Raw genomic sequence first — 13,044 nt, forward strand, 5'->3', positions numbered from 1 at the left:
ATGTAAATACAGTATTTAGTATAATTAAATGTAATGTTCAGTACACATGGAAATCACTGTTGCTGCAGACTACATTAAGTAATTGGCACATTGAGTATCGTACTGTCGTGTATACTGGACAATAATCCGTATTTCAATCAATCAGTCTTTATTTTTATATGGAGCCTTTAACGAGACCAGCTGCAAAGCGCTTTACACGCATACAAGTAATTGTAATAACGACAAGAACAATACCCAAAAAACAGTTGAAAATATTTCAAATAAATAAAACAGTCAAATAATACTAAATAGTAAACATAGTAAAATATGCCATATAGAGACGAGAGAATATCATTTTACATGGGTACGCCAGATTATATAAACGTGTGTTTTTAATCGAGATTTAAAAACATCAACCGAGGGAGCTTCCCTTACAGTACTGGCAGGTCACTCCAGAATTTCGGTGTGACCGATTCGGGACCTATGGTGTTAAAACTAGATCTTTAAGGTAAGGTGGAGCAAGACAATTTAGAGCCTTATAGGTTAATAACAACACCTTCAAATCTATCATAAATCGGACAGGAGGCCAGTGTAGAGATCAGCACAGGAGTGATATGATGTGTTTCTTAGTCACAGTTAAAAATCTTACAGCAGCATTTTTGTTGTACAAGTTACAGACGATTAATTTATTTAATTAATATTTAAAACACGTATTTTTATTCTGGCTGAAAGATTCTGGTTAGAGCAGCCCTGACTTTGTAAGGACTGCATTGCAGAGTTGTTTCTGACAGAAAAAAAGTAAATGGTCAAATATTTACACTGTATACAGCTTATTTAAATCAAAATGATTTATTGCATTTAAAACAAAACTCTATACTACATTAACAAAATGTATGTATGGTATACAAAACTCACCAAATACCGTAGATAGCCATTTACTTTAGAACTTTACAGTAAAGAGAATTTAATGACCTTATGGGGCCAGTCTAACTCCTACCCCAGCCGAAAACCAGAAAACCACCAACTCTGACCAGCATACTACTCTATCAGTACTGGAAAGTCCATTATGAACAATAAACAGTGATGGGGGATCACCGCTAATAGCTGTTCCCTAAAACCACACTTAAATAGCACGCATTAATGTGTGAGCAGGTGAACGGGAAGAACAGTGAGAACATTTTAAAGAACACGAATATACAAGCACAGTGTAGTCCCGTGATTCTGACGTCATTGTGGGCAAATGTAAACTTCGGCAGACGGTGTTTGTGATTTAGCTAAAACTACTTTGTCTTTCCAAAACAAATAAACAACAAAAAAAGGAAAATGTCGTTTTGGTTTTGCTGTTGTTTCTGTCCCAATGAAGCTAGTACTACATCAACTCAAGCAGAGGTAGGTACTAACTAGTTATGTTTTGATATTGTTTGCTTGGTGGCATAGATATTTCTAGTTTTACTGTGCGTACCTGTAGTTAAGTGGCGATTAACAAAACTAAAATCTTAAGAAATAATTTAATACCATTGTGATCAGTACGGTATTTGGACATTAATGAAAGAGAAGGCGTCTACTGAAGACTGCTACTTTCCTTCAAAATCTGTCGATATAAAGTCCAAGAAAACGCCAATGTTGGGGGTTGAGGAAGTCGGACAGAAAAATAAATATACAGGACATTTTATTCTCGTTTTAAAACAGAAAAACAAAATATTCAGTGGAAAACCCGTTTATTGTAACTACTTATGTTAATATACATCACCAAAACTAAAAGTGGAGTCCCTGCGGAGGTGTTACGCGAGGTCAAATAAAATAGCGTTGGATAAGGATACAAAGCAAGTGACATTTTGTGTCCAGGATTTTTATTTGTATTTTTTTTAAACAACGAACATTACTTAATAGTTACAACACATATTTTATATTAACTGTTTTTAGAACTGCGTGGGAAATTACACGTTACTCCCTTATAGCCTCAATAACAACACTCCCAGTTAAACGTGGCCCTTTCAAAAAACTGTCAGACCTAGGATTGGAAGAATTTAGCTTTTCTGCGGTTAACCTCATCCTCGAGGCATTCCACCTGTGTCAGAATGAGTGAATCCCACCACACAACGGTGATGCACATGCAGAGGGAAGAAATGGGCTCTGCAGCTGTATGAATGTATAGAGCGGTACACTAATGCATGGAAGAAACAGAATCGATTAAATACGTTTTCAAGTACTCTATACAAAATCCACACCAGAGATTTTTTTTTTTTTTTACCACAGAATAATTCTCGACAATCATATTTGTTTGAGGTGATAATGTCAGCTCTGGAACTACTCGGTTTCCACGTGTTGCTACAGCTGTTTAAATAACGTACCTGTCATTTTTTATTTTCATTGTTAGCATCCTGACAACTTTTTACACGTAACCTTAGTCTGTTACAAAGCTCTTTTCAAAATGGACGCTCTAGTGCAATTCATAGTGTAAGGATTATTGCCCACATTGCCAAACAGGTAACACAGAAATAACATACATTTGAGAGATGAAAATAGGTACATATGAGCAGGTGGTATCTGACTTACTCCAAAGTATCTTTTTTTTTAAAAAATTTAAAACTTATATCTCTTACCCAAGTGCACAAATACTACAGAATGAATATACATTCCTGTGCCTGTACGATACACTGTATAAACATTTGTATATTCTTATCAAAATACAGAACAGAGAGTAGAAATGACAGATACCATTAGTATTTTTTTGTTGGGATACATAGTGTGAGAAGTGAATTTGGTAGGACTACAGCAGTACTGACAATTTGTACTATAGCTCCTTAATCTGTAGAGTTGGGATGTGATGTGAATTTTATTATTTATTTCTTAGCAGACACCCATATCCGGGGCAACATACAATTGTTACAAGATATCACATTATTTTTGTACACATTATTTTTACATACAATTACCCATTTATACAGTTGGGTTTTTACTGGAACAATCTAGGTAAAGTACCTTGCTCAAGGGTACAGAAGCAGTGTTCCCCACCTGGGATTGAACCCACAACCCTCCAGTCAAGAGTCCAGAGCCCTAACCACTACTCCACACTGCTGTCCATTTTAGTATAACCAGAGAACAGGTAGACCCTTTTTAATGTTGGTTCCCCGCTGCTTACTCTACTGGGAATTGTTTCAGGCTTTAATGTCCTCAGGATAATAAAAGGCAGTAATTGCTAACATTATTACTGTTATCCCATTTATTAAGCTGAGAATATTTTGGCACTGCAATTGTTTATTTCAGGTTAAGTCAGGATATGCAAATATATATGCTGTGACAGGGCCCTGAACATTAAAATATATGTGTTTCTGTGGCAAGATGGCACCCCTTTGCACAGCCACATGCCTTTTAAATGGGATAATTGGGTTGGTGTGGTGTCTTTCTGGGGAGGTTGATTGTCTGATTGATGTTTTGTTTGTATTGTTTTTGCCATTAAATTGAAGTTGTGTAATAAAAGGCTGGCAGTCCCAGAACCTGAAGTATTTCGATACGCGGCGATCTGATTCAAACATTCAAAATCCTAAAAGGTATAGACAGTGTCAACCCGGGGGACTTCTTTGACTTGAAAAAAGAAAAAAGGACCAGGGGTCATAAATGGAGATTAGATAAAGGGGCATTCAGAACAGAAAATAGGAGGCACTTTTTTACACAGAGAATTGTGAGGGTCTGGAACCAACTCCCCAGTAATGTTGTTGAAGCTGACACCCTGGGATCCTTCAAGAAGCTGCTTGATGAGATTCTGGGATCAATAAGCTACTAACAACCAAACGAGTAAGATGGGCTGAATGGCCTCCTCTCGTCTGTAAACTTTCTTATGTTCTTATGTTCTTATTTCCTTTGTGTTATTTCTGACACAAGTACACACACTACTTCATAGATACATTTCGTCATTGCTCCAAGTGTCGTCTTTGCCTTTGTCTCAAATTTAAGGAGAAATTCAAGAAAAAAAGATGTTTTTTGACAGAATTTAAGAGTGAGCACTGATAATATTGCTGCAGTAGTCCCGAGAAGAGATTTGGATTTTGAAACGGCAGTTAAAAAATGTTATCTTATTGCATTTGTCTCAAACTTGATTGAGTTTGAAAAATATCCAATACAGTAAGGTAACATTATAGTTACAAATAAAATCATTTCAATTGTTGTTATAATCTAAATCTTGTTTTATTTTTCAGAGGCAGCCTTTAATGCAGTCCAAATCGGCTAGGCAACTGCGCCGTTCAAACCCACACTCAACAGCAAATGGTATGAGTCCAAATGTGTTTTTATTAGAGGGCGGTGAAAAGGTAAGGTATTTCCACAGAGCATTACGTGGTGCTTTCTATTGAATGGCCTGCACGCCGAGAGCGCTTCGTAACGTTAGCTAACATTCTGAGGAGCTTACTCTGTGGGTGTTTCAAAATGGTGGAGGTACAATACCAGTCCGGCGACTGTGGTGTAATTTCCCAACATATTGGACTTTTTGACCAACATATGTATCTGTGTGCATTCTTTTTCGTAAAAAAATCTGATACTTTATTTAAATTAACAGCGTAATTATTTTTCCTTTTAAACACAGTGAATCTGCAGCACCGCATGCAACATTGAAAACACTCAGCTTGTTATTGTTTGTTCGTTCGACTTTACATTAAGGAATATTTTCTTAACTGTATTTAAAATAATGGACGAATAGCGCTGTGTTAAAGGTGAACTATATGTAACACTGTTTTTTTTTTACAGGACATGCTATTTCTGCGAGTTTCGGCTTCACGTGTAACTCGGCTGAAAAATCACAGCATGCTACACCGAAAACTTAAAACCCTTTTTTTCGTGGCAGAAAGGGGACGTTAGAATCAGTGGCAGAGGAATAGCCGGTGCAGCCAGTGCAGTTGCACAGGGGTCCATGCACTTAGGGGGCCCCAGCAAGCAAACTCAAAAGTTGAAATCATTATATAATAAATGTATTCATTTTCAGGGCCATTTACCTTGGTGATTATTCATTTAATAATCTGTTTATTCACTCATTCATTCTACGGGCCCGGCGTGTTCTCCTTTCTGCAGTTCTGACAGGGTCTCACGACTCGATGTGAAATTAAAATACTTCACACAGGTGCAACACGGTCAGCTGTACAGCATAGGAGAGAGTGAGTGAAGACAGCTTGAATCCCATTTGCGATTTTACGCCACATACAATCTGATTTATTTTGTGATTTCCAATAGTGTATTTTAAATTGTAAATATATGCCTCCAAAACACAAAAGTGGAGTACAAAAGTGCCCACAAAAAACCTGCACCTGGGCCCATCTTTCTGTTCCTCCGCCACTGGTTAGAATAAGACAACTTTACTAAAATTAGGTACTTTTGCAGTGTTACATTACTATCGAACCAATGGCACATTAAAAACAAAATGATATATGTACTATAAGACTTAAATCATATTGGAGAGAAAAAACAAACACACAGTAGTACTTCAGTTGTAAGACTGCAGAGGAACAGAAAAGGCAGATGCAGGAGCTCATGGAAATGCAGAACTCTGCAAAACAAAGAAACTAACTGCTAAAGTCATTCACAGGTGATTTTAAAGAATCGTTGAAGAAATAATTTCTTCGGAAAGTTTTTATTTATTTGATTTGCTGTATAAAATGTTACTGGGTTGAATAATTGTTGAAAAAATACATTGTTCTATTTTTGGAAAGTTTTTTATTTGTTATTTTGCCGTACAACAACACTTACATACAATATGCAACAATCACAGTTCTGATTTGGTATGTAGTTTCCAGGCAATCTTCTGCAAAAGCTTATGCTGTGGCCCATAGGGGGAGCTGTTTAGTAGTTTTGTAAGGTACTGTAAAGCCATAAATATTTGCGACCAAAATATTTGGCGAATCACACAGGCTCTCAAATATTTATGGCTTTACAGTATTGTAAATAAGTCACATGCATGTGCCATGTTTGAAGGGTGATTTAAGATTTCTTCATCCAAACACACTTTGTGATACTTATCAGGCTGGTTTCACAAACATCATTACCTTAACTTGGATAAGGTGCTAATCTGGGTCTTTGAAACCAGTTTAAAAAATGACCTTTTTAGATGGTAAAAGTGTTTTGATCCATAAGCAGCAAGTGTGGCACAATATACAGTAAAGTATAGTAATTTTCAGTCAAAACAAATACTGCACCACATTAAGGGGTAAATTTAAGGACACACACAAAGTGACTTGCGGGTGCAAAACTCCCATAATGCTGCCGTAAATCGCGTTTAGCTGCTGTAAAATTTAATTTTACCGGTCGCTAAAAATGCGGTGTATTTAAAGAATGGTGCTCACCTGCGTTCTGCACCCGCTATCAAATGTCCATTTGGCCAACATTAATCCATTAAAATTATATTGAAATGCATTTAAATTAAGAAAAGAGCATGGAATTGGGCAGGATCTGGATACTAAGATGGCGCAAACATTATAATGTGATGTAAGGATTTTGCCTTGCAGCCCTTCCTCTGACGTATTTTTTTGGTTTGTATTTTCGTGCTCCACAAATGTCATACGGTGCCTACTGTACCCTGTACTCCTAACTCTGCAAGTGCAGCTCTAAATAGACCGATGCGCTCATTGCGACCCTCATTATCATAATTGCGGATCACTATTTGTGCATGTTGAGTTATTTGCATTGCTCTTAAGCTTACATAGGGCGCAGTGCAAAATAATTGCCTGTCCGCAATGCAATTTGAATTTTGCATCTGCAATTATTTGCACTGCGCCTATACTTGCATCTACCCCTAAATGTGTTTCTTACAGGAATTAATAAACTAACAAAATATATTTTTAACAGATTAATTACATTGGTTGGTCCATAGTGTTTATTAAATATAATTGTGCCTGCCTCATTACAGTTCTACACTTTTATAAATAAATGCCATCCTGTTCCTAGATGAGACACAGAAACATGGCAGATTCATCGCCAAGCATGTGGAAGTACCTGAGCTGGATCAACGCTTTATCGATATTGCTGACACATTTAATCAACAAGCAGAACATCACCAAGCTATGGGTGGATGCCTGGAACGACTGAAAGCCAGCTATCAGTGCGCAGCGGGCAGCACTCTAGCTGATTGTTTACAGAGAATGAGGGACGAGCACAGTGAGTACTTTGCTGTTTATTACTTTGTTGTATTTTTTGTTGTTCTGCATGACGAACCATTTGTGCCAAGTGTCCGTCATACTGTACAAATTTCTCAAAAAGAGGATGAAGACAGCTAAGAAACGTATTACGGCATGATTTTTGAATAAAATGTGTCAGTAATTCATATTATCAGGAATCTAAAGCCAAATGCGTGCTGTCAGTTTGTATTGAAGTCATAGCAACACTGAAATCAAATTTAAATTACAGAACAATGAAAAGTATTATACATTTAAAAGTACTGTGTGTTTGATTGAAAGTACGGCTGTAAGTGAACCTTTTCAAAGTACATTGCAAATGAACTGCACTTGAAGCCGGCATGGCCCAGTCATTTAAACCACAAAACAAGGCGTCCTCAATATCAAGGTATTGAGCAAATCAGAAAGCCTCTATTATAGTGTTGTTTTTCAGAACGATTGACAAAGTGTTTGCAACAACATATTTATTTTTCTTGTACGGTGGTTCATTGTCCAATGCTTTCAGAACCTCCATTTTCGGCTAGTGCACGTTTTTGCGTGAGCACTATGGACACTCGAAATGTATCATAGGATCTTAGTCCCTAAACAGCACTAAAACAGTACAGAGGCGCTAACGTGGATGCAAGTTAATACATTTCCCAATATCCTTTACATTCAGCTGTCCAAACTAGAGCGTTTGGTTTTATTCAAATTTGTCTTTGTGAGGGCTCTAAAATAATTTGCGTTAAGTGAATTTGTATTATAAGAAGTAAATTTACAGTAAGCTGCTGCTAAAGTTTGCCGGGACCTTGTCGGAAATCCGTCTAATCCGAGAATTGACTGTAGTTACAACATCAAAACCATGCTAGTGAGGCACGATTTCAACACCACTGCAGACCCAGACCCATTTCCCACTGACTGCAAATCACCCTGGCCGACCAAACCCTCCCTCCCCCCGGGCGGCGCTCGGCCAATTGAGCGCCGCCCCCTGGAACCTCCCGTCCTTGGTCGGCAAAGGAATAGCCTGGACTCGAACTCGCGACATCCAGACTATAGGGCACATGCTGCACTCCACGCGGGGCGCCTTTACTGGATGCGCCACTCGGGAGCCCCCTGTCTGCAAATCTTTACTCGACCATTTCAGTCTTCCTCCTCCTATTAAGTGTTACCTTTCAACTCTGAGTGGACATATAAGTACATTAATGTGACCTATACATTAAGGCTGACTATAAATGCTCACTGTTGTATTTGGACTGATGGCAAATAACTGCCTATCTAGTGTGTTTTAGTCCCAATAGATGTGTTTATAGTATTTACATACTGTATGAAGTATCTGCCTTCATAAAGTTAAGTTTGTAAAGTAGTTTAAAATTATTCTGTAAAGAATACAAACAAATACATCAATAATATAGTACAGTACACATTTTAAATAATATTTTAGTGCATGTAGTGTATTTGACTCACCCTTTTTAATTAATTCAAATTAATTTTAATAAAAGTGCATTTAAAGCCTATTGGACACGAGGTGTGGCAAGCTCTATGGTATGGTAACCACTAAAACCTTAAAGCAAAGATAATTTAGTCACAATGTGCAATCTGTTTACACATCCCTGTGTAAGTTATTGCTATATGCTGACATACATCATGGTATTAGTCATATCTCATACTTGATATATATTTTGAGGAGTACCTAAAATACTGCCCTAAGTCACTCAACATTTAGAGGAACATATGTGTTTAGAGCCAACTCTTTTTTGAAACATAATGAAACTTTTAACAATATAGAATCACTATGTAATAAATCCATGACAATAGCAGTGTGGTATATTATGTGTGTTTTTGGGCCTTCAGGATGTAACATAAGGAATTTGTGATGGATGAAGTGCCACAACTAAAACATAGCAGATAATTTTTATTGACATTTTTCCTTCTTCCAGGTGCCTTTAACATTGCCGTCCAAATGCAGGGCTATAACTTTTCTGTCGTCGTGAAGCCAGAAAGCGCCCCTGATATCAAACTGCAGGAAGCCCAAGAGCTGATAAAGAATCTCAATAAGGCCTCCAAATCCATCGCAGCAGCCAGCACCAAGCTGCAGGAGATGATCACCTCGGCGCTGCACAGCGAGATGGAGATTACACACAGAGTGAAGGAGGCCAAGCGGCCCTACCAGGAGCAGATACGGGTCGAGGCCAACCTGAAGGAGAACTTCCAGGAGGTGAAGAGAATCAAGCAGCTTTCCAGTCAGTACCGAGAAGAGGCCAGCAGTCTACTGAACGAGATGGCACGACTCGCTGGCATATCTCTTTGAACTGACAAACGCTCACTACAGGAGCTTAATACAGCTGGTATGTTTTTTTCTACTGATTAAAATATGAATGATAACAAACGATCCTTTTAAGAACTGAACATAGCATCACTTTTGCAGTCTTTCTTCGGGTGTCATGTAGACAGAATCAGGATGTCTTGATCTTTTGTAGAAATAAGAAGAAAGTAATCCAGGATTGAATCGGCAACCTTCCCATTCCGAGTACAAGCCTGTAGGTCAGATATATTTTTGATTGTTAATAAAATATATCTAGCAACTAACATGTTCTTCCGTATTTTTATGAGCTACAGAACATTAGTGTGAAGAAAAAAAGTTGCATGTGTACATCGTAAACAACCCAATATTTTCGGTGTACATAAACACATATTAACACTTACACACGTATGGAAAACTCAGCCACACACAGCTATGGCATATTCTTCTGTTGTTTGAGCTCCTCTGTGCAGTATAAACTTGATTATGTGATTATTTCACAAATATCTCAGTTATCTGAACAGTTATCTGCTCTTGTAACCTGCCATGTTTTGTGCAATGATCACATGCTTCATCACAGAAAATATGCTAACCAGTCCTTTATGTGTAGTATTTACGCTAGGGGTGCTAGATTCTGTTTAATTTTAATAAACGTTTAAACTTTAAAAAAATATATAGTTTAAATGTTAAAATAACATTTTGAAAAGACGCTGTGTAAGGGGGTAGTATGCGTCCCCTTCGATGTGCGGTCTCGACAGCAGGAGAAAACTGGAAGTTGTCTATCTTGGGGGCGTAGCTGCAAGGACTCTGAGTATTTTAAAATAAATAGCTTTCTATAAATTACCGCATATATATCTATAAATAGGTCTTTTACATCGGCTTTTCTACTATCCTTAAATTAAATTGATACCTGTTAATCCATTCGTGTATCTCAATCACAACTAAGAAATGTGTTAATAGTACAATTGGTTTAATTTACATGTTTTTTTTTTCCTGTGAAACAACTAAATGGGCTTTTAAATCGTAAGTCTTACTTTTCATTTAAATCCCGAAGCGACTCATCATTATTAATTTAAATACAGTTGCTCGTCATAACGATTGTAATAGTGTGTCCAGCAAAACACTTTATTTTTCATTTTAGCTTTAATAAAGATTAGTTGCTTATTAACATGTTGCGATCTCGTTTGCACATGAACAATGAAGGTTTGGCCTAGTTAAAAGCCCATTAAGTTGTTTGACAGAAAAAATAACTAAATTAAGCCCTGTATATAAATAAATGTATAAAAACAGTGAAGCAATATTAAATAATAGCATCGGCGGTACGATAATGGTCTGTTTTGATTAGAGGGCGAGCATTAATTGCATTATTACAGAAATGTTATGCAGGGTAATTATCCAAACAGAGCTGAAATCCAAATTGCTAATTTCGCTAGGATCAGCACAGCCTTCTGTAATCTAGCTCAACAAAAGACATTAAAGTTGAATCCAGTATCTTCCACAATTGAAATTGTTTGCATGCCATTTGCGATCGTCTCAATAATCAACCGTGTTATGTTTTCAGCCCGAATTTGATCGTATTTCCTAATATTACGCTTGCATGTCTGGGCCCCACCTCCTCCACACTAGATCCAGCTTCAGTAGAAGCAAACTAGTCACATGACCAAAGGCATGCTGGACATTGGGAGGTGAATATCCAATGACAATCATGCCACGTGACAAAGGTAGGAAGTAATAAAAAAAAAACCTGAATAGCCGTTATTTGCAGACACACGGTTCTTAATATTTGACCTGCACATTTTTGACAAAATTTAAACGATTAAACAAAATTAAAAACGTTTGACACTTTACAAACGTTTAAACTCTAAAAGATTTAGACTCCTAATTTACACTATAGTACAGTACTGTGCCATGTATTTTAAAGTAAGGCGGTAATATTGATAGATTTTCAGTTATCTATCAGTTGTGTATAGATAATATAATTTTCAGTTATAATTATATTACCTATACACCCACTGAGATTTATGCAAAAACTGGAAGGAGCAGGAAAGAACATTTTAAAAGCAGTCTAGACCCCAAAAACATGATGTGATCCATAGGTGAAAGCAGATAGCCATGGTTGTGCTTAATCCACTACAGAAATCTGCATTAGCTACTACGTTTGCATTCCTTCTTTAGTGGCCCAAATTGGATCCGACAGGGCGAAGGCAGTGAAGGGAACACGTTCATTGACTACTAATACAGAGCTGGGCACCAGAATGTAGAAGCTGTGGGGATCAACATCTATAGTACTTACTCATTTCATTACTCTCAGCAAGTCTAAAAAACAAAGTTTTTTTTAACCGTGTTTACACGATCACTGTCCTAGAAGCCCACTTCAGTATGATCGTGTTAACATGATCCCGGTCCTTAAAGGGTTAATTTCCTGTTGAGGAATGGTGATGTATCCCTCCAGAATAATGTAAATCTTGCAGGCTTGTCATATAATTATAGGAAGGAGGTAATATTAATATTACCTCCCCCCTGTTTTCTCTTTACACCCGCTCCCTCATCTCCTCCCATGGCTTCTCGTATCACTTCTATGCTGATGATGCCCACATCTTCCTCTCCTTTCCCCCCTCTGACTCTGACATCTCCTCCCATAGCTCTACCTGCTTCTCGGCCATCTCCTCCTGGATGCACTCGCATCATCTTAAACTCAACCTCTCCAAATCAGACCTCCTTTCCCCCCTCCTCTTCCACCCCCACTGCTGATCTCTCTATCTCTATTCCTCTTGAATCCACATCCCTCTTTCCTTCCTCATTCACCAAGAACCTCAGTGTCACCCACGACTCCTCCCTCTCCTACTCTCACCACATCTCTACTCTGGCACACTCCTGTTACTATTTTCTCAGCAACATATGCAGAATTTGCCCCTTCCTCACCGACTACTCCACACAGCTCCTAGTTCAGGGCCTGGTACTGCCCCGCCTTGACTACTGCAACTCCCTCCTGGCCGGCCTCCCTGCCTCTGCTGTGCGTCTGCTCCAGCTCATCCAAAACTCTGCTGCCTGCCTTGTCTTCTCCCTTCCTCATTTCTCCCACGCTACACCGCTGCTTCCCTCCCTCCACTGGCTCCCTATCGCTGCTCGCATCCAATTCAAAACTCTTGTACTCACCTATCACTGTCTCAACCTTTCTTCTGGTATCTCCAGACTATCATTTCTCCCTACACCCCTTCTCGCCCCTCCACCACTGGCAGATTAGCTGTACCCCCCCTCCGCTCCCCTGCTTCTCCAACCTTGCCCCTCAGTGGTGGAATGACCTACCCACGGATATCAGGACTGCTCAGTCCCTGACCACCTTCCGGCGCCTCCTCAAGACACACCTGTTCAGACAGCAACTGTAAACCTCACAACTCTCAACTATACTGGACTATATGGCACCCAATTGAACCAGTACTTGCATCAGCTTTTAATTGCACTGAACTGCTCCATACCTTGCCATATTCTACAACTGCTCTTAATTATAACTATTTCCTGTATCTTGTACTTGATTTTATAGGTTGTGGTATCCGTATTCACGTTTTTTGTAATTGCACTTATTTGAAATCGTTCGTATACATGTATTGTACTTACTATGTGCTCTTAATGGAC

At 38.4% G+C, this 13,044-nt stretch overlaps 1 protein-coding gene across 2 annotated transcripts; it reads left to right on the top strand.

The window, feature by feature from the left end:
* The first annotated feature begins 399 nt into the window (after positions 1-399).
* Positions 400-9,698, top strand: si:ch73-345f18.3 (uncharacterized). 2 transcript variants are annotated; one of them, XM_059021924.1, is made up of 4 exons: positions 400-487; positions 4,176-4,245; positions 6,907-7,116; positions 9,050-9,698. In XM_059021924.1, the coding sequence occupies exons 2-4, from the start codon at positions 4,188-4,190 to the stop codon at positions 9,418-9,420; spliced, it is 639 nt and encodes a 212-aa protein (XP_058877907.1). In that variant the 5' UTR covers positions 400-487; positions 4,176-4,187; the 3' UTR covers positions 9,421-9,698. The 2 variants fall into 2 exon arrangements, with proteins under 2 accessions (XP_058877907.1, XP_033854729.1); XM_033998838.3 differs by lacking the exon at positions 400-487 and adding an exon at positions 1,072-1,368.
* The last annotated feature ends 3,346 nt before the right edge of the window (positions 9,699-13,044 follow it).

The sequence above is a fragment of the Acipenser ruthenus genome, chromosome 4, assembly GCF_902713425.1.
Source record: "Acipenser ruthenus chromosome 4, fAciRut3.2 maternal haplotype, whole genome shotgun sequence".
Lineage (NCBI taxonomy): Eukaryota > Metazoa > Chordata > Actinopteri > Acipenseriformes > Acipenseridae > Acipenser > Acipenser ruthenus.